The 20,331-nt window shown below is 43.8% G+C and overlaps 1 protein-coding gene across 1 annotated transcript; it reads left to right on the top strand.

The window, feature by feature from the left end:
- The first annotated feature begins 8,086 nt into the window (after positions 1 to 8,086).
- On the top strand, positions 8,087 to 19,645 carry FAM186B (family with sequence similarity 186 member B). The gene is made up of 6 exons (XM_010989727.3): positions 8,087 to 8,263; positions 9,088 to 9,313; positions 13,194 to 13,376; positions 15,319 to 16,981; positions 17,503 to 17,695; positions 19,463 to 19,645. The coding sequence occupies exons 1-6, from the start codon at positions 8,168 to 8,170 to the stop codon at positions 19,643 to 19,645; spliced, it is 2,544 nt and encodes an 847-aa protein (XP_010988029.3). The 5' UTR covers positions 8,087 to 8,167.
- Positions 19,646 to 20,331: the final 686 nt, after the last annotated feature.

Genomic DNA, 20,331 nt, shown 5'->3' with positions numbered 1-20,331 from the left:
CTCCGGTCGCTCCCGCCGATCAGCCGGGTCCTCCACCGGCCCGGAGCGTCCGGGCTCGGCCCCGCCCCCGGCGCGGAGAGCCAGGCCCCGCCCCCGCGCCGCCGGGCCCGGGGCCCGCCCACCAGGGGGCGGGGCACGCCTGCTCCAGGCGCTCAGCTGCAGACGCCGGGCTGCACCGAGCGACCTGAGTGCGGGTCCTGGCCGCTCAGCGCGCGTCGGCGACTCTTCTGCCTTCCTGCTCTTTCCGCCGGCGGCCTCCAGACCTCGGCCTGCCGCTTCCCGGCCTTCGCGGCTCCGCTGGCGCGTCCGCCCCACACGGGCGCTCGGAGCGGCAGGATCCCGCGTGCTCGCTCCCAGGACCAAGAGCTGAGCCCAAGTATACACTCGGAATATAGGGGTATCTTTGCACTTCACAAAGGATTTTTTTATGCGATGCGTAGTTATTTTTAGCATTTTACTTAATTCACTTATTTGACAACTATTTATTGAGCACCTGTAATATGCTGGAATTGTTCGAGGCACTAGGCAACTAGCAATTGAAAAAAAAATAAGCAGACAGATCCCCCGAAACCCCTGCCCTCATGCGGCGTACACGTGCTTCTCACGTGACCCAAAGTTACTTCTTGTGAGACGTGGCTCCCACCAGGCGGTGAAACGGTGAGGCGAAGGGCCTAATTTATTGTAAGAATAAACATATGCGGTAAATATTATGTTGTTCGGGTAGAGGAATTATAACCTAAAGCTATTTAATGACTATGCTGAACGTCTACAGAGCTTCAGGCAGAAAAGTTGAACACCTTTCCGTAGCCTGGGTAAAGGTGCTTCCTCTTTCTTTTATTCAACACTTAGCTGAGCCTGCTTGGTATTGTCCTGAAGATACAAAGAACTCTGAGGCGGGTCGCCGAATGCAAGGAGCTTAGAATTTAGCAGGAAGGAGATAGGAAAACAACTAACCCAAAGTAGAAGCCCTAAATTAAAAGTGACAAACGGGTGGAAAGGAGGAGAGAGTCATTATCGGGGTCGCTGTAGGAATTTCATTGTGGTTTTCATTATAATACCTGCGTGGCCCTAGTCCTGTAGTTTTCAAACATTATTAAGACCTCTAGACATAGCAGAAGTGGTTCAGAGATTCCATAAACTTTTATCAATCACATTTTATTTTTACAGTTTTTTTTTAGAGGGGGAGGTAACTAGGATTTTTAATTAATAATTATAATGGAGATTCTGGGGATTGAACCATGTGCATTCTAAGCATGTGCTCTACCCTACCCCCCCCCCCCCCAGCTTTTCTTTTTTTAATGAGGTTTCTTTTAGGATACATAGACAGCTGTTTTAAAATGTCAAATTATTATTTAAGATTTGTTAAGAAAAACAGCAGAACCCTGTTGTCTCCATCTTCTCTCCCCCTGGGAGGCGGCCATATTCAGCTCTTTTAAACTGTTAATATTCATATCTCTGGTCCGCCTCCGGCTGTGTCCCTTCGAGGAGCCCAAGAGGATATCCCCAACCAAAGCCCACTTCCCCCCTTATAGGCCATATTCTGAATACCTAGGACCCTGGAGTTCCTTGCCCAGCTTGCTTGCTGGGCCTGCACCAGTTTCTTCCTTGGATCGCTCCTCCCCAGGGAGACTTGCTGATAGTGTGGACAGCCAAGGAGCAGCTATTTGCTGCGAGAGGATGCGCGCAAGTGGGAGTGTCCACAGGACCCTGTGTGAGCTCTCTAATGCAGGACAGAAGCCAAGAGCAGAAAGGAAGGGGGTCAGGCAAGAGCCGGGGGTTGCTATATCCTAGTGTAGAACTCTGAGGATTCCAAAAATTCTAATCTAGAACCTGGCCTACCAGGTCCTTATGAAAGTATATTTATAAAGTTAGAAGTTTAAACAGGTTTTTTAGTGGAACAGTTTGTGAGCTTAATTCATAACATTAAGGTGTGTAGTGTGTGAGTCTCCATTTATAGTCTTGCCCCAGCCCCTACAAATAACAGGAGCAGATTTGAAGATTTATCTCTTTTCCCTTTCTGTCTCCGCACTGCTTATACCTCACTCCCATCTCCTATCTGCCAAGTTTAATTTGATAACTTTTAGTTCAATTTTCAGTTCTTAAAACACTGTGACTACATATCCTATTGAGAGTTGAGCCATGTGGAAAACTTTGATTACTCTTCCTTTCCTGCACTTTTCATGTTTCCTGGAAGTAACAATTACCTTGTGGTTTATTTATTTATTTATTTAGTTAGTTAGTTAGTTAGTTAGTTAGTTAGTTAGTTTTCTATCTATTTATCACAAAATCTGCCTCAAAATCTTCCCCCGGTTGCCTAAATCTCTTGGAATATTCAGGTACAGCAAATCTTCTGTCAACTTCACGTACTTGAAGACATCTGTGCTGAAGCCTTCTGACCTGCTCCGGTCTCAGTTCATCCTCCCCTCTTGCTGCACATCTGGCAACCTGGCATCTCATCTCTCATCCCCCCGGCATTTTCTTTGCCTCTCTTCTTTGTGGGATCTTTTATTTGCCATATTCTGTTTCTTTCTCTTTCTTGACTTATTCCCTCTTTTTGGAGGAGAGCATCTTCCAGAAGCTTCCTCAGAAAGGAGGAAGTAAATTGTGTTGAAACTTTGCATGTTTCATTATTCTGTCCTGACACTTGATCCGTTGTTTGGCTGGGTCTTGAATTTCTTTGGAACTACGACAGCATTGTGACATTACCTTCTAGCTTTCACCATTGCTCTTGAGACATCTGAAGCCTTTTAACTCCTTATCCTTTGTAAGTGACTTTTCCCCCCTCCCTGAACCTCTCCTTGTGTCCAGTATTCTGAAATGGCAGTGATGTGTCTTGAAGGGGCTATGTGTAGGTCTGTGCACTCAGTGCCCCTCACTCCTAGGAAATAATCTTGATTCATCCCATTGGTGATTTCTTCCCTTCCATCTTCTTTTTTGGAACACCTATAATTCAGACGATGGATCTGCTGGACTCATTTCTTGTTTTTCCTCTCTTACTTTTCACCTTTTTACTTTGTCTTCAGGGAGATTTCCTTAACTTATCTTCCCATTCTTCTACTGAGTTTTTCAACATTTTAAGGAATTTTATTAGTCTCACTTTATTTTTGTTCTCCAAATATTCCTTTTCATAGCATCTTATTTTGTTCCAGAGTTGCAATAGCTTATCTCTGACGTTATTAATGGCTGCTTTATGTTTTCTTCTTTCTGCATAATCACTGTTCTCTCTAAATTTCCTTTCCTGTGCTTTTGGTCTCTTTCATGTTAGATTCTTTGCCTGAAATTCTTATCATCCTTGGTTATCGCCTCACATTTAAGGATGGGTTACCAAAATGCCAGTTAGAAGCCTTTGTGCTCTGTGGGCTCAGGTACACAGGCGAGGTTTGTCGGCCAAGAGCTTCACTGCAGGGAAGCTCTGATCTCACCTCTTTAGTTCTTCCTTCTCCGGGTGGTCAGCATTCTGGCACAACCAGTTCCGTTTGCCATATGGTAACCCCACTACTGCCTTAAGATTTATCCTTTTCTAGTCTGTCAGCAACCACTCACCCATATGCTTAACAGCTTCCTGAAGTATTTTGCTCATCTCTCCTATTTCCCTTTTTGCATTTATGCCTTTTTAAAAATCCCTTTGCTATAGTTTTAGTGTATTTTTAGTAGAGCAAAATTAGATACATGTGTTCAGTCTACCATTTTTACCCAGAAACTAAATATATTTTAACTATTTTTAAAACAGTGGTTTAAAAATATATACACTTGGATGTCCTACGTATCAGATTTTTTGGGTTCCTCAAAACAGGCTTGTTGGCATTGAATGATTCTATAACACGGAGATATCATGAATTTGAACTTATAAATGTATTCTAATAAAATGTCGCTTTTACCTATTTTAGATAGTGAGGTTCTACAAAAGGCTTGCTTGGAAAAGAGGGTTTGTTGCTTTTTTTAAAAAAGGTTTAGCTGGAGTGTATAGCTCAAGTGGTAGAGTACATGCTTAGCATACACAATGTCCTGGGTTCAATCCCCAGTACTTCCTCTAAAAAGAAATAAGTAAACCTAATTACCTCCCCCCACCAAAAAAGAGAGAAAGGGATACATGTGTCTCTCCTGGGTGATCATTTGTGGTGAAGGTGCTGCTACTGGCCTGAACTGCATGGGAGGGGGGCTTGGAGGAAGGAGTGTCCCAGCCCCAGGGGTGACGTGAATGAAAATAGAGAAGACTTGCCACCTGTGAGGAAAAAGAATTATTTCCTTATACCCCTGACTAACTTCCAGCCCCTTTGCACTGTCTGCCCACATTCCCTCCACAGTCCTGGGCATAGTAAAACGTTGCATTAAAAAAAAAAAAATCAGCTTTATTGAGGTACAGTTTACATATAGTAAAATTCACCAATTTTAAGTGTACAGTAGAGTGAATTTTCAGAAATATCTACAGTCATGTAAACACCACCATAATCATGGCATGAAGCATTTCCTTCTCAGAAACTTATAACCTCTATCTTTTAATTGCTTCTTTAGGTCATTTATATGTTTTGGGTTTTTTTTAAAGGCAGGAGAGGGTATAGCTCTGTGGTAGATCGCATGCTTAGCATGCCCAAGGTCCTGGGTTCAATCCCTAGTACCTTCATTAAAAAAAACCTAATTACCTCCTCTCTCTTTTTCTTCTGGCTCCTGGCATCTCCTGATCTGTTTTCGGTCACTATAGTTTTTGCCTTTCTGGAATTTCATATAAATGGAAACATACAGTTTGTGGTCATTTGTTTCTGGCTTCTTTCACTTAGTATAATACTTTGGGGATTATCCAGAAGTATTGCACGTATCAGTAGTTGCATGTATCAGTAGTTCATTCCTTTTTAATGTGAAGTAGTCTGTTTCATTGCATGGACGTACTATAATTCGTTTATCTATTCACCAGTTCATGGATGTTTAGGTTGTTTTTTGGTTTGTGCTATAACAAATAGAGCTGCTTATGAATATTTGTGTATAGGTCTTTGTGTGGACATATGTTTTCATTTCTCTTGGATAAATACTTAGGAGTGGGATTGCTGGATTGTATGGTCATGTATATTTAACTTTAAAAAAACTGCCAAACAGTTTTCCGAAGTGGCTGTGCCACTTTACCTTCTCACCAGTAATATACAAGGGTTTCACTTTCCCACCATCCTCCTCAACACTAGGTATTGTCACACTTTCTATCCCCTGACTCATCTTTGTCAGACTTGGCAACCCGATGTGGTTTTAACTTGCATTTCCCTAAGGACTAATGATGTTGAGAATCTTTTCATGTGCCTATTTACCATTTGAATATCTTCTTTAATGATGCATCTATTCAGATTGTCTACTTATTTAAAAAACTGGATTGTTTTTCTTCTTGTAATTGAGTTATAGTGTTTATAGAGTCTGGATGAGAGTTGTTTATCAAATACATGTCTCGCAAATAACTTTTTTCCTGCCTGGGGGCTTCCATTTCATTTTATTTTGTGTCTGTGTTTGTCTTGTAAAATGTTGTCTGTTTTTTGTAGCAAGGTAATGTTAACCACGTAAAATGATTTGAGAAGTGTTCCATACGGTTCAACTTTCTGGAAGGTTTATATAGAATTGTAGTATGTTTTCCTTAAATGTTTGGCAAAATTTACCAATAAAGCTGTCTGGGGCCGGAGTTTTCTTTGAGGGAAAGGTTTTTAATTACAAATTCAATTTATTTAATAGATACAGGGCTTTTCATGTTTTCTGTTTTTTGTGAGCTTTGATAGATTATATCTTTCAAGGAATTTGTCCTTTTCATCTAATTTACCAACTTTATTGGCTTAAAGTTTTTTCATAATACTCTCTTATTATTCCCACTATAGTGATGTCCCCTTTCTTATTCCTGATGTTGAAAAGTTGTGTCTTCTCTTTTTTTTCCCCCTGGTAAAAACTGGCTAGAGCTTTATCAGTTTATTAATCTTTTCAAAGAACCAGGTTTTGGTTTCATTGATTTTCTCCATTTTTGTTTGTTTGTTTTCTGTTTTATTTATTTTACTCTTACCTGTATGATTTCCTTGTGCTTACTTTGAGTTTCTCTGTTCTTCCTTTTCTAGTTTCTGTCTCAGCACTGCTTTAGCAGCATCCCACAAGATTTGATATGTCATGTTTTCATTTTCACTCAGCTCAAAATATGTCACAATTTTCCTTGTCATTTCTTCTTTGATTCATGGGTTATATAGAAGTGTTTTGTTTAATTTATAAATATTTGGGAATTTTCCCAAATAGCCCTCAATTATTGACTTATAATTTAATTCTGTTGTGGTCAGAGAACATATTTTGTAAGATTCCAATCCTCTTACGTTTATTGATATTTGTTTTATGGCCAAGATTGTTATTCCATATGCATTTGGAAATAACGTGTCCTGCTTTTGTCGGTGAGATGTTCAATAAATGTTGATGGAGTCAAGCTTGTTGATAGTGTTTTTCAAAACCTCTATATCTTTACTTATTTTTTTCTCTTCTACCTATTCCTGAAGGAGAAGTGTTGAAATCTCTAGCTGTAATTATGGATTTATCCATTTCTCCTTTTACTTCTGTAAGTTTTTTGTTTCATGTATTTTAAAGTTATGTTATTAGGTTTGTACATATGTAGGATTATGTCACCTTTTTAACTGACACGTTTATCATTATGGAATGTCCCTCCCTTTTTATTTTTGCTAATCTCTCTTGTTCTAAAATCAGAAATTAATATAGCCACTCTAGCTTTCTTTTCATTAGTATTAGCATGGTTTGTCTCTTTCTCCCCTTTTACTTTTAACCTATATGTGTCTTTGTTTAAAGTGTGTTTCTTGTAGACAGAACATAGTTGAATCTTGGGTTTTTGAATCTTATCATCTCTATCTTTTAATTGGCTTGTTTAGGTCATTTATATATAATCTAATTATCAGTATGATTAGGCTTAAAAGAAAGAAAAGGGAGTGGGGAGAGAAAAGGGGTAAAAGAGGAAAGAACCCCAGATTGGGAATCAGAAAAGCTGGTTAAAGTCCTGACTGTGTACTTCCCAGCTCTGTAACTTTACATAAATCTCATAACTCCTCTGAGCCTTAGCTGGCTCTCTCATGTTTGTAAGGATGAATAAGTTATTTGTAAACTACAACATGCTCTGAAGTCATAAGGGGTTAAAGGACCATCCAGTGTCAGATGTATAGATAGACAGATATCCATAAACAAGGTGTGAGAGAACTAGGTCTCACTCTTTTCTGTATTTCCAGCACCTAGCCCCAGGTCTGGCATATAGAATGTTACCAATAAGTGTTCATTGAGTGATGAGGCAATGAAAGAATTAACTTTCAATAAGTGAATGAATGATAGTCTATAAAAGACAAATGGGTGCCAGGTGAAAAGTTATTAAGTGGCTATAGCACTGCTAAGAACTGAACGTACAATGTTTAATTCCTTATCTGTTAAATGTTCAGTAGCATGGAAGAATAATTTACACGTATATGTATTTTTACTTACATATTCATTGAGTCAATAAATGTTTATTAAATATCTACTGTGTGCCAGGTAGATTTCTAGTCCTAGGCATACAGCAAAGTCCATTTTAATCTGTTTTTAAATGCCTTCGGCAATGGTAATTACCTTCAGTGAAAATGTTGACTAAGTCCTTACCCCTGGTGCAAACTGAAATATATTCCCACTAGTTATTGGTTGGCTATAATTTTTAAAAAAGTCTCCTTGGTGAGTGTGGTATAGCTCAGTGGTACAGCATGTGCTTGGCGTGCACGAGGTCCTGGGTTCAATCCCGAGTGCCTCTGTTAAGTTAAAAAAAAAAAGTCCTCTTTGAGAAAAGAACTCTTTGTAATTGCTTTTTCCTTTTAGACTCTAATGTTTGGTTTGGGAGCATAACATTTAATGATTTTTAGAAAGTAACAGGTCAAGTTAATATAGATTGGGTGATGGATAAAAAGCTAGATAATCAAGCAGATAGATGACAGGGAGTCATTCTTCCAATCCAAGTGATGATGTCATTGGAGAAAAGAAGGTCAGTTGGAACCTGATGTCTGGCAGTTACAGGAGCTGTAGCTAGGAAGAGGGTCCTCAGGAGCTGCCCTGGAGTCCTTAACCCCCCAAGCAGCCAAATCATGTGTCCAGGCCTGTGTACCAGAGACACAGGACATCTTTGTGACAGACAGAGTGATCCAAAATGGAGAAAGATACACCTCCACAGTTGGTGACCCCTGCATCAGTGAAAGCCATCATCTCGAGGATTGAGGCTGCCCAGCTAACCCGGGCTCAGGAGGTAACCCCTGAGATGACAGTGTCACCCTTCTTTTGGGGTCTAATGTGGAGGCTGGGGACTGATTCCAGATTTGGGCAAGATCCCAGCTCTGGACAGGGTCCTGGGATCCTCAGCAAGCTGGGTTTATAGACAGATTAGTGCAGGGGCAAGCTGAAATCAAACTGCGCTCCCCACCCCAGGCAGGGATGGGCCCAGGAAGGGGACAGCCCACAGGGAAGCCCTAGGATGACCCTGAACCACTTAGTGTTGGGTCCTGCCAGAGCAGGAGAATCGGTCTAGAGTTTGTGATTGGAGGTCTGTTCTTGGAAAGCTGTCAGAGTTCTTCAGGCTGACCCCTAGGGGCTCATAGAGAAATGGGCAAAGACTTGAATCACCCTGCATGTGAGCCTCTAGTGCATTTTTTTTATGGGAGCCTCTGATCCTGAGGTTTCTTAGGGCCTCATTTTTCTAATCTGTTGCCTCTGGAGCCTGGTGAGGAGAGATGTCCTAAAGTCCCCAGCAAATTCTGAAATTCTGAAGAACTATGGATTTTTAGTTTTTTCTCCCTTCCTGACCTGGTCTTAATAATCAAAATGACAGTAATAAGAGCTGACACTTTATGTGCCAGGTACTGTCCTAAGTGATTTACAAATATTAATTTGTTTAATCCTTACGAAAACCCTGTGACATAGGTATTGTAATGACCCCCACTTTACAAATAAGAAACCTGAAGCCCCAAGAGGTTAGCTGACTTGTCTAAGATCACTAAGATCACACTTTAGGACATGGTATCTGGTGCCTGAGTTCACCCCTCTAAACACTACAATCTGCTGCCTCCCATTTAGGATATTTCTTCCCAGCTCTCAGACATCTTGGACAATGTCAACTGTGTCATCAGCCGCTTCCAGGAAGAGTTAGGATATGATTTAAAAAAAAAGGTGAAGTCTCACCAGACAGAGCAAAAGGGCAAGAACAGATTCATCTTGCTGGAGAAAATTACCTCCTTCTCCAAAGATGCTGAGACTAAAGAGAAGCACTTGTATGAAATTCTCCACTGGCTGGGTGACTGGGGTGAGTTTGCAGATTGGGTGCAGTCCTGAGGGTAGGTGTCTCCTCTGCAAGACCCTGGTCCCAGTTCATTCAGCCTCCCCCTTTCCCCACCCTAGGTCAGCATTCGTTGGGAGGGGAATGCAGGGTGGTCGGTGCAGAGGAAGCAAAAGACATATCGCAGTGCCTCTCCAGGGAAACACTCTTGTCATAGCACATCACCTCTCCTCCCCAGAGGGGCAAATTGTCCAAAACATAATAGACTGTGACATTAGGTGCTTATGGGATGAGGCCTAGGTCATGAGTTCACTGTTACATCTCATTTTTTAGCAAGATAGAAACTAAATGCAGGCTCACATTAGCTATTTTATTTTATTTTTCCAGCTTTATTGAGATATAATTGACAAACAATATTGTGTAAATTTGAAGTATACAGTGTGATTATTTGATATGCATATATTGCAAAAAAGATTATCATAGTAAGTTTAGTTAACACATCTTACCACCTCACTTAGTTACCATTTTTTTGTGTGTGGTGAGAACACTGAAGATCTACTCTCTTAGCAAATTTCAAATACAGGCATACCTTGGAGATATTGCAGGTTTGGTTCCAGACAACCACAATTTAGTGAGTATCACAATAAAGTGAGTCATACGAATTGTTTTGTTTCCCAGTGCATGTAAAAGTTATGTTTACACTATACTGTAGTCTATTAAGTGTACAATAGCATTATGTTTAAGAAAACAATGTGCATGCCTTAATTTTATATATTGCTAAAAAATGCTAACTGTCATCTCACAATGCAGGGTATTCACAAACCCTCAAATTATGAAAAATGCAGTATCTACAAAGAGCAATAAAACAAAGCACAATAAAAAGGTATGCCTGTATACCATTCCATATTGTTAACTATAGTCACCATACTATACATTAGATCCCCAGAACTTACTCATCTTATAATTGAAAGTTTTTACCCTTTGACCAGCACCTCCTCATTTCCCCCACCTCCCAGCCTCTGATAACCACCAACTTACTCTCTGTTTCTATGAGTTCAACTTTTTTTAGATTCCACATATAAGTGAGATAGTACAGTATTTGTCTTTCTCTGTCTGACTTATTTCACTTAGTATAGTACCCTCAAGGTCCATCCATGTTGTTGCAAATGGCAGGATTTCCTTCTCTGTTATTACTGAATAATATAGATCTTCCTTGGCTTATGATGAAGTTACGTCCTGGTGAACACATCGTAAGTTGAAAAGTATATTTAATAATACAACTAGTCTACCAAACATCACAGCTTAGCCTAGCCTACCTTAAATGTGTTCAGAACACTTACATTAGCCTACAGTGGGGCAAAATCATCTAATACAACACTTATTTTAGAATAAAGTGTTGAATATCTCCTGTAATTTATTGAAGACTGTACTGAAAGTGAAAAACAGAATGGCTGTGTGTGTACAGATGGTAGTCAGTGTATTGGCTTACCCCTGTGACTGTGTGGCTGACTGGGAGCTGCACTTGCTGCCACTGCCCAGCCTCATGAGAGAATATCATGCCCCATATTCAAATTCAGAATTCAAAATGTGATTTCTAAGGAGTGTACGTCACTTTTACACCATTGTAAAGTCAAAAAATCCTAAGTTGAACCATCGTAAGTTGGAAACTATCTATATTTCATTATATGTACCACATTTTCTTTATCCATTCATCCATTGACTGACAGGTTGTTTCCATGTCTTGACTCTTGTGAATAATGCTTTAGTGATCATGGACACGCAGATATCTCTTGGAGATAGTGATTTTGTTGCCTGTGGATATACACCCAACAGTGGGATTGCAGGATTATATGGTAATTCTATTTTTAATTTTTTGAAGAACCTCCATTGTTTTCCAAGATGGTTATACCAATTTACATTCCCACCAACAATATATAAGGATCCCCCTTTCTCCATGTCCTCACCAACACTTGTTATCTCTTGTCCTTTTCATAATAGCCATCCTAACAGGTATGAGGTAATATTTCATCGCAGCTTTGATTTGCATTTCCCTGATGATTAGTGATGTTGAACACCTTATCAACATCCTTGTTGGCCATTTCTGTGTCTTCTTTAGAAAAATGTTGATTCAGATCCTTCACCCATTTTAAAATTGGATTATTATTATTTTCTTTGCTATTGAGTTGTATGAGTTCCTTTTGTATTTCGGATATTAACCCCTTGTTAGATAAATGATTTGCAAATATTTTCTCCCATTCTGTAGGTTGGACCTTTTTATTTTGTTGATCATTTCTTCTGCTGTGCAGAAACTTTTTAGTTTAATGTAGTTCCACTTATTTATTTTTGCTTTTATTGCCTTTGCTTTTGGTGTCCTATCCAAGAAAAAATCATTGCCAAGACCAGTATCAAGAAGCTTTTGCCTGGTGTTTTCTTCTAAAAGCTTTATGGTTTGGGGGCTTGTATTTCAGTCTTTAATCATTTGAAGGTACTTTTTGAGAGTGGTATAAGGTAGGGGGTCCAATTTCATTTTTTTGCATGTGAATATACAGGTTTACCAACACCACTTACTGAAGATACTGTCCTTTCCTCACTGAGTGTTCCTGGCTCCCTTATCAAATATTAGCTGGCTGCATATGCATGGGTTTATTTCTGGGCTCTTGATTCTGTTCCATTTGTCTATATGTCTGTTTTTATGCCAGTACCATACTGTTTTGTTTACTGTAGCTTTGTAATATAATTTGGAACCAGCTTGTGTGACGCCTCCAGCTTTGTTTTTCTTTCTTAAGAATGCTTTGGCTATTTAGGGTCTTCTATGGTTCTACATGAATTTTAGGATTGTTTTTCCTAGTTCTGTGAAAAATGCCATTGGGATTTTGATGGGGATCACACTGAATCTATAGATGGGTTTGGGTAGTATGGACATTTTTATAATATTAATTTTTCCCATCCATGAACATGGGGTATCTTTCCATTTATTTGTGTCGTCTTCAGTTTCTTTCATTAATGTCTTATAGTTTTCACTAGAATTCCTTCACCTCCCTGGCTAAATTTCTTCCTAAGAATTTTATTGTTTTTGATGCTATTGTAAATGGGATTGCTTTCTTTACTTCTTCTTCAGATAGTTAATTGTTAGTGTGTAGAAATGCAACTGACTTTTGTATGTTGATTTTGTATCCTGCAACTTTACTGAATTTACTTATTAGTTCTAATAGTTTTTTGGTGGAGCACACTAGCTATTTTATAGAGGAAGCCAAAGGTGGGTACTAGGTCAAACACCACTGATGCCAGCTGTAAGCAACTGGTATAGCCATTTGGGTGTGGACCAGCTGCATGCAGGCCTGGAGCCAGGTGCTGCCCAGATTAAGATCAGAGTTATCCCATCAGGAGGCCTCAGTCTGCTGTGAGGTGTGGTGACTGATGCAGTGTTGGAAGAAGATGGTATAGGGATGTGCCCTCCTCGCCTCACACTGCCCTGCCCTGGAGGACCTCTCAGTTTAGCGGTCCTTCAGCTGCCCCCAAGAATTAAGCAGGGCTGTTAACTCTGAGTAATTCATGTAATTGTCCAGATATTGGACTAGGCAATGAGGGTAGAGCAATAACAAGGCAGGTACATCCCTGGCCTTGTAGTACAACAATACTGTCTAATGTCTGTTGTACATTTTCTATATGGCAGGTCTCATGTTAATCGTTTCCCTTGCATTATCTCATTTAATCCTTACCCAGCCCTTTTATTGGCAAGGATACTAAGGATTAGGGGAATAAGTGACTTGCCCAAATCACACAGCTAATGAGAGGTGAAACCAATCCAACCTCAAAGCCTGCTGGTGTAGCCCCTGTGCTGTAGGGCTGTTTGGGTCTCCCTAGAGGACTGCTTGTTCTCAGCCTGCACCTCCCACTGTCTCTCCAGGTGACAGTCTGACCTATGAGATCAGGAACAGGAAGAGTGAGGAGGAAGAAGAAGCCCTGGATGAATGGATCGAGGTGATGGAGAAGGTGTTACCTCTCTCCCTCATTGCCACCAAAGGAGGCATCGAGTCTCTCATTTCCCTTTGCTCCACTCTCATTGAAGGACAGAAGAAAGGGGCACAAAGTAGGTTCCAGGAGCATCTGGGAGAGAAGCTGAGTGGGGTGGATGCCATCTCAGGGAAGAAGCCACACAGCAGGGTCTATGGGAGTCTTTCCAATTCTCCTCCATAAAAAAAAAAAAAAATGCTGAGATGGATGGGCAGTGGTAAGAGGTTGGGGTGGTGAACCCAAGCTGAGCACTGAGCAGTTATGGGCTGTCCCTCAGGCTGAAGGAAGGTATGATGTGGGAACAGGTTCCTGTTGGTACTCCCTGGAGCTGCTGCCTCGTAGCTCAACCTTGAAATATTGCTCCTATCAGCACTAAAGGGACCTGAGATTATCTAACTCCCACATTCTGTGGATGAGAACACTGAAGCTCAGAGAAGAGGAGGGACCACAAGGAGAGCCTGTGGCAAAACCAGACCCCACACATAGGTTTTCTGGCCTCCTAATCTTACTCAAGGACATGGGCTTCAGAGCCAAACAAACTCAAATTTGAATCTCAATTCCTGACAGTGTGACTTTGGACAAATTACTTCATCTTTCTGAACCTCACTTTCCTCATATGCAAAGTGAGGAGAACACCGCCCACTTACAGGGTTTCAGTCAGTGCGAGGCATCTGGCACTTTGCTTAGAACATGCTCGGGGTTTAATGGACAATAGCTGACATTAGTGTTTTCCCACTGATTGTCGTGGCCAGGTTCCTTCCAGTCAAGCAAGGTCAATAGTTAGCGGGGGCATGGGGTAGGTGGGGGAGCAGGGAAAAGTGGAGGAGAAGGAGACAGTCTCTCTTACAGTCCTCACAATAATCCTATTGTATTTGTATCCTCGACTTATTTCCTTGCTAGATTATAAACTCCTAGAGGGCAAAGGCTGTGTCTTTTTTTTTTTTTAAGGGATTAATTATGGAGCTCTTTCAAGGTACACCTTGTTCTGTGCTTGGTACTAAACTACTAAACATGCATAATCTACTTAAGTCCTATGAAGTAGATGGTATGATTATCCCCATTTTTCAGGACTGGAGACACAGAAGTTAGAAAACTTGCCTAAAGCAAGTGGGAAGTACGGGATTCAAGTTATCTGATTCCAGAATCCAAGCTCTGAACCACTAGGCTGTATGGCCTTTCTGACACTATTTAGCTAGATGCTAGCTTGACTTCAATGTCATTTAATTTCCATATTTCCTTTAGTCCCTCATCTAAAGTTAGACAGTGTTTTTTCTGCCAGTGGTGTTCATTGAATAGGTAAATGAATGGATGCTCCAAGATAATCACTCCAGCAGCTCTGCACATGGTAGATTCAACTGTGACCATCAACCATCCCCAAAGAGCTGAAGTCTGTGGATAGGTTTGACCACAAAGTGCACAGTCTGTGTTTTTGTATGTTTTCCTGCTTTCTTCAAAGTATTAAACGAGTTCATGACCCTCAAAATGGAAAAAGACACTAGGCTTTTTTTTTTAATGTGAACAGTTAACAGGACCATGTGATAAATTCTCTACAAATATAGTCCAGTAGTAACAGAAAAAGGATTAAAATTTCCCAGGTGATCTGGAGTCCAGGTGCCAGGTGGGCTTCCAGAGTTTGTATAGTTGACAATAGGTAGCCAAACACAGATACCGAGGCTGGAAAGTAGCACGATTAGAAAAATAACTCTACTTGAAGGAGATATGGAGGATCAGGAATGTGCTGAATTGAGTTGAACTGGATCAAATAGGTACAGACCCCTCTGGGCCCTGCAGATGCTACAGAGCTGACAGACCCTGGTGCATAAGCTCTGGGCAAGCTCTGAGCCCAGCAGACATCTCTCCTGACAGTATCTCTCCTGGCCTCATACGATGGCCCAGCTCCAATTATTGCCAAAGTCTAAGAGGGTTGGATGGGAATTTGGTCTAGCAGGGTCTAGAGAATCAGTATAATCCTTGGATCCATAGGAGCTTATTGCCTTTGTTCTCTCCACCTCTCCTAGTGGCCAAACACACCTTCTGGCAGGGCTGGCAGGAACAAAGCCAGCAAAAAGCAATATCCTGCCCTCAGCCCCTGAGCCCAGAGCAGATGCTCCAGGACAGGCACATCACTTGCACCATGGTCTCCGAGGTGAAGTCCATGCTGCAGGAGCTCCTGGACTCCACCATGTTCAACCAGGGGGAGGTTAGGGCCATTAGGTACATGTCAACTGTGGTGGAGAACCTCAGCAAGGCCTTGATCCTCCAGTACAAGGAGAACAGGAGCCTGGAGACCAAATACAGGTACCTAAAAATAGAGATGACCAAAGAACTCAGCAGCCAGAGGCTGTACTTCCAGAATTCCCTCCAGGTCCTTGAGAGTAAAAGAGATGCTCTACTAAAGCAGGTAGAAGTTCTAGGGGGAAAATACCATGACCTTCTCCTGATAAAGCATGCCTTAGAGTTCCAGCTGAAGAAGGCTCAGTCTAACAGAGGTCAAGCAGAAGTCTCGGCCAAGGTCTTGGTTGACTCCACAGCCCCCACTGAGAAAGACACCCTCCCAAAGAAAGAAGCAGTCATGGAGGAAAGCCAACAGGAACCCAAAAAAGGGGAGCAACTTTCACCACTTTCCCCAAGTCCCATGGCCGTGGCCTGGGAGAGTGGCACCAAGCCTTCCATGTATCAGCCACTTTCCACCATGACCGTGCATTCAAGGATCGCAGATGTGTACAGCAGCAGGGACACTGAATGTCTTCAGCCTGTGTTACCATCCTCTGTGGATCACAAGTTTCCTAAGAAATTGGAAAGACCAGAGGCAGAAAGTCCAGGCCACAAAGTCAAAGACCAGAAGGATTTCTTCCAGGAAGCAGTCCAGGAGAAGGAAGTACTCCAAATTAAGTCCCATTTGCAGAAGCAGCTGTCCCTAGAGGGCTCTAGGAATGTGGCTGTGGAGAGCAAGGCAGAGCACCAGGAAGAGGAACTCAGCTGGGAGCGCCGGAGGCAGCAGTGGCTGGAGGAGGAGGAGATGTGGCTGCAGCGGCAGAAGATGTGGGCCCTGCTGGAGCAGGAGCACCAGGAGAAGCTGCGGCAGTGGGAGGTGGAAGAGGTGGCAAGGAAGCAGCAGCAGAAATTGGACCAGGAGCAAGGGGGCCCATGGAGGGAGCCAGGACAGCCAAGGGAGGAAGCGGAGAGAATGATCTTCATGCCCACCAGTCGATGGAGGGCCTTGGAGGAGGCATTGCCGGCACCTCCCCCAAGCCGGGCCCAATCTGCTCAACAAGACAGGAGGCCACACTTGTCCAGGTCCACTAAGACCCAGCAGCCTGTGCCCAGAAACCAGAAGACCATGAGTTCAACTGAGTTTACCCAGAAACCATGGACCTACCAGGTTCCCACGAAGCCCAAGAAATCAGCCTCCTTTCCTGTTGCAGGGACATCCCTCCGGAAGGTGACCCAGCTCCCTTTGCATATATCCCTGGTAACTCCTAAGAGGAAGGTCTACCACATGGACGTGGAGGCCCAGAGGAGGAACCTGCAGCTCCTGAGTGAGGAGGGTCAGCTGGGGCTGCCCGACTACCTGCGCAGCAAGGCGCTGGAGCTCACCACCACCACCATGGAGCTGAACGCGCTCTGGCTGCAGTGCCTGTGCCATAAGTACATCCTCTACAGACGCTTCCAGGGCCTCCGGTAGGTCCTCCCCGGCACCCACCCACACCCACTGTGATGTGTGGGCAGAGCCAAAACCCAACAAGAAAAGAAGAGCACAGGGCAGGGGGATCAGGGAGAATCACTCCAGGCATGGACAGGGTCCCTCTGAGGGAGGAGCCTGGCAAAGGATGCCTGACCTCAAGGCCCTGGGCAGCATGCAGATGTGGAAGGTCAGGCCCTCACACACTGCTCTCCCTCTAGTGGCCTTTTCCTCTAAGCCTGCTTCCTTGTTTCTTCCTCTCTTCCTACTGTCCTGTCCAGAAGCCCCCTAACACGCTCCCCTCCACCTGCCTTGCTTTCTCTTCCTGTTTCCAGCCCAGCCCAAGGCTCCTCTCCTGACACCACCTCCTGCTTCTCTGTTCCCTGTTTTTCCCAGCTCTCACCAACCACCGTTTCTCTTCTTGCTCTCAGGGATTACAAACAAAGTGTCATCCTGGTTAACAGAGTTAGGGGCAGGAAGAGGCCCCTTCACCCATTGAATCACTTCCCTCTCCTCCCAGACAAGAAATGATCAACCGTATACAAGTTGTGCAAAAAACTGAGTTTGCCTGGAGGGCCCAGAACCTCTACATCTTCCTGGAGAACATCAACCACCTGCAGAACCTCCAGCTGCAGGCCTGGACGGACAAGCAGAAGGACCTGGGGGAGAAGTGCCAAGAGTGCCTGAGCAGCATGGTGACCATGTTCCCCAAGGTGGGCCTCCTGTCCAGCACCCTCAGGGCTCAGTTCAGCCAGCAGGGATGGGGCCAGGAAATGAGTCATGGGGATGTGGGGTGTGTCTGGGGGCAGGGGGAGCAGATGGGAAATAAGAGAGCAGATTAAAGTCTCTGAATCGGGAAGAAGTGAAGGCCAGGAGGAGGCCTGAGTGTAAGGAAGGGCAGTTTTCCAGTCTCCATATATGGGGAGAGCATGGCAGGGAGGGATCCTCAAAAAGAGCCGGAGAAGAAAGGCTCTTCTGGAAGGGGAGGTAGCGGGAGCCTGCAGTACTGACTCTGTGCTCAGGTTCTCCCTCCCTGTGGGTCTCCCTGCTCCTGTCCAGCCTGGTTGCTCTCCAGACTTGGTCACAGCTGTCCTCTTCACCCTCCTAAAGGCTGGGGACTTGCTTCTCTCTGGGGACAACTCCTCTGTTTTCTAGATGCCAGGTCTCCCTTGTTTTAGTGCAGTACCTCCTCTAGTCACTTCCTGACAGAGGGTTTGTGGCAGGTAAAATCACTGAGACCCTAATTGTCTGGAAATACCTTTACCTAGTATTTACCCTCAGCTTTTTTTTTTTTGAAGTATAGTCAGTTTACAATGTTGTGTAAATTTCTATAGCACGTTGCTTCAGTCATACATGAATATACATATACTCGTTTTCATAGTCTTTCAACTTTTTTAAATTAATTTTATTTTGAGGGGGAGGTGATTAGGTTTGTTTGTTTGTTTGTTTGTTTGTTTATTTATTTATCTATTTATTTATTTATTTTTATGGAGGTACTGGGGATTGAACCCAGGACCTCATGTACCTGTAACCCTTAGTTGGCAGTTTGCCTGGATGTGGAAGTCTAGGTTAGAGTTCATTTTCCCTCACAATTCTGCAGGCAGTGCTCATTGCCTTCTAGGTTTTGGTGTTGCTGCTGAGAGTCCAGTCATTCTGAGTTCCAATCCACTGAGTTTGATCTATTTTTATTCTTGAAGGGCTGGCTTCAGTTTCCTCCACTCTCCCCTGCTACCAGGGTCAGAGAAGCAGCGAGTGCCGAAAGAGTCCATAGGGGGCTAACCGGCTGCTTGGAGGAATTGGAGAATCCCACAGCAGTGACTCAGAACTCCTGAGATCTCCCATAGGGTTGGGCCAGGAGGTAGCTCCTCAAGTCCTGAGTGGTAATGGCCTAAGTCTGGGGGAAGCAGTGTCCTGAGGGGTATAAGTGCCAGCATCAGGCAGGTGGAAGAGCCTTGGCCATGGAGGTATCTCCCAACTCAGTTTCCTATTGCCTTATACTAGACTAGTCCTGATCATCTCCTGTAGAAGTCTTGATTTGTTAAGTTGGTTCTGAGGTTGACAAGGAAAGGGACCATATAATTCTTTAGGTGGCTGTGAGGGTTTCCTCAGCTCTTTGTCCAGAGCAGGGCCTGGATGACAAGATACTGAGAACATTCTGGGCACAACCTGGCCCCATGTCATGAACTCTGTGAGTGCTCTCACAGTTCCAGCTACCCTGGCTTCCTTTAGTTTTTTCCTTGCTTTTTTGCCTGTTGTCCAGATTCTTCACAACAAAGGAGAAAGCAGGAACTAACCCAGCAAATAATAATTCAAGGAATTTCTAGGAAATGCAACACCCTGGGGTTCCAGGGGTCTCTAATGGGAGGGATTCCCTGGACCCTACCCTTTCTGCTCAGCCCTGAGTCAAGCAATGCCTCCTCCCGCCCTAGAGAGGGAATATCTTCCTGTCCCCCTGATGCCTCTCTGCCGGTTCCTCTTAGCTCCAGCTGGAGTGGAACGTTAACCTGCACACCCCTGTGGTCACTTCCCCAAAGTCAAGAAAAAGCAAGCCGCCTCCATCCTTACTCCAGCACACCCACTCCAGCAGCTCCTCCTGCAAGCAGCCCCTGGAGCTCTTTATGTCTAGGGGCCAGCAACTTGTGCCCCTGCGGGTGGCCCGGTAGGTGCACAGAAGCCAGGGGGCAGCCGACTGGATGGGTGGGAAGGCAGGGAGGAAGGGTGGCCAGACTGGAGGGCTGGCAGCTCTGGGAAGGCACAGACAGGCAAAGCTCACCCCATGAATTGCAAAGAGCCTGTCTTCTCAGCTGCCAGGCCGAGCTCTGGCCATTGGCCCAAATGGAGGTATGTATGCATGTGGTGTGTGGGCTTCAGGGGCCAACCTGACCAAGTAGGTTTCAAACTATGCAACTGAAAGACCCTGAGGACCCACAGCTGAGAACTTACAACCATTTCTATGCTGAGCATTGATCCACCACCTGCCATTGGTCCATCCCTATAAACAAACCTGATGCTTCCCACCATGTGACCCCCCCAGGCTCAAAGAGAGACACTGTGAGCCTCTGGGCAGCCAAGAAGGGCCACCTTCACAGCCTCACTAGTGTAGCCAGTTCAGGGCTTCTGCCCCAGGGCACGTGGGCTACCCCCGCAGCCTCTTCCAGTAGTGCCTCAGCTAGAGGAGACCCAGCGAGGTGAGATGTGGAGTTAAGGGGAAGAGACGTGGCAACGAGGGTGTGACACCTATTTGAGAAGGGAAGAAAACTGTGGAGAGCTTGTTGCTTCTCAGTCTCTCCCTTTCTGTTTGTCTAACTCTTCATCTCTTTTTTACACTTTCAACCCTCACACCCCAGCC

Source organism: Camelus dromedarius, chromosome 11 (assembly GCF_036321535.1).
Source record: "Camelus dromedarius isolate mCamDro1 chromosome 11, mCamDro1.pat, whole genome shotgun sequence".
Taxonomy (NCBI): Eukaryota; Metazoa; Chordata; class Mammalia; order Artiodactyla; family Camelidae; genus Camelus; species Camelus dromedarius.
Note: the sequence above shows the minus strand (reverse complement) of the source record. Positions and strands in the feature narration are given on the sequence as shown.

Bases quoted from the DNA above. Each gene is read 5' to 3' on its own strand.
- FAM186B (XM_010989727.3), top strand. From the start codon at position 8,168: ATGGAGAAAGATACACCTCCACAGTTGGTGACCCCTGCATCAGTGAAA. The intron at 8,264-9,087 runs GTAACCCCTGAG...CCTCCCATTTAG, and splicing joins AGCTAACCCGGGCTCAGGAG to GATATTTCTTCCCAGCTCTC. The intron at 17,696-19,462 runs GTGGGCCTCCTG...GGTTCCTCTTAG, and splicing joins TGGTGACCATGTTCCCCAAG to CTCCAGCTGGAGTGGAACGT.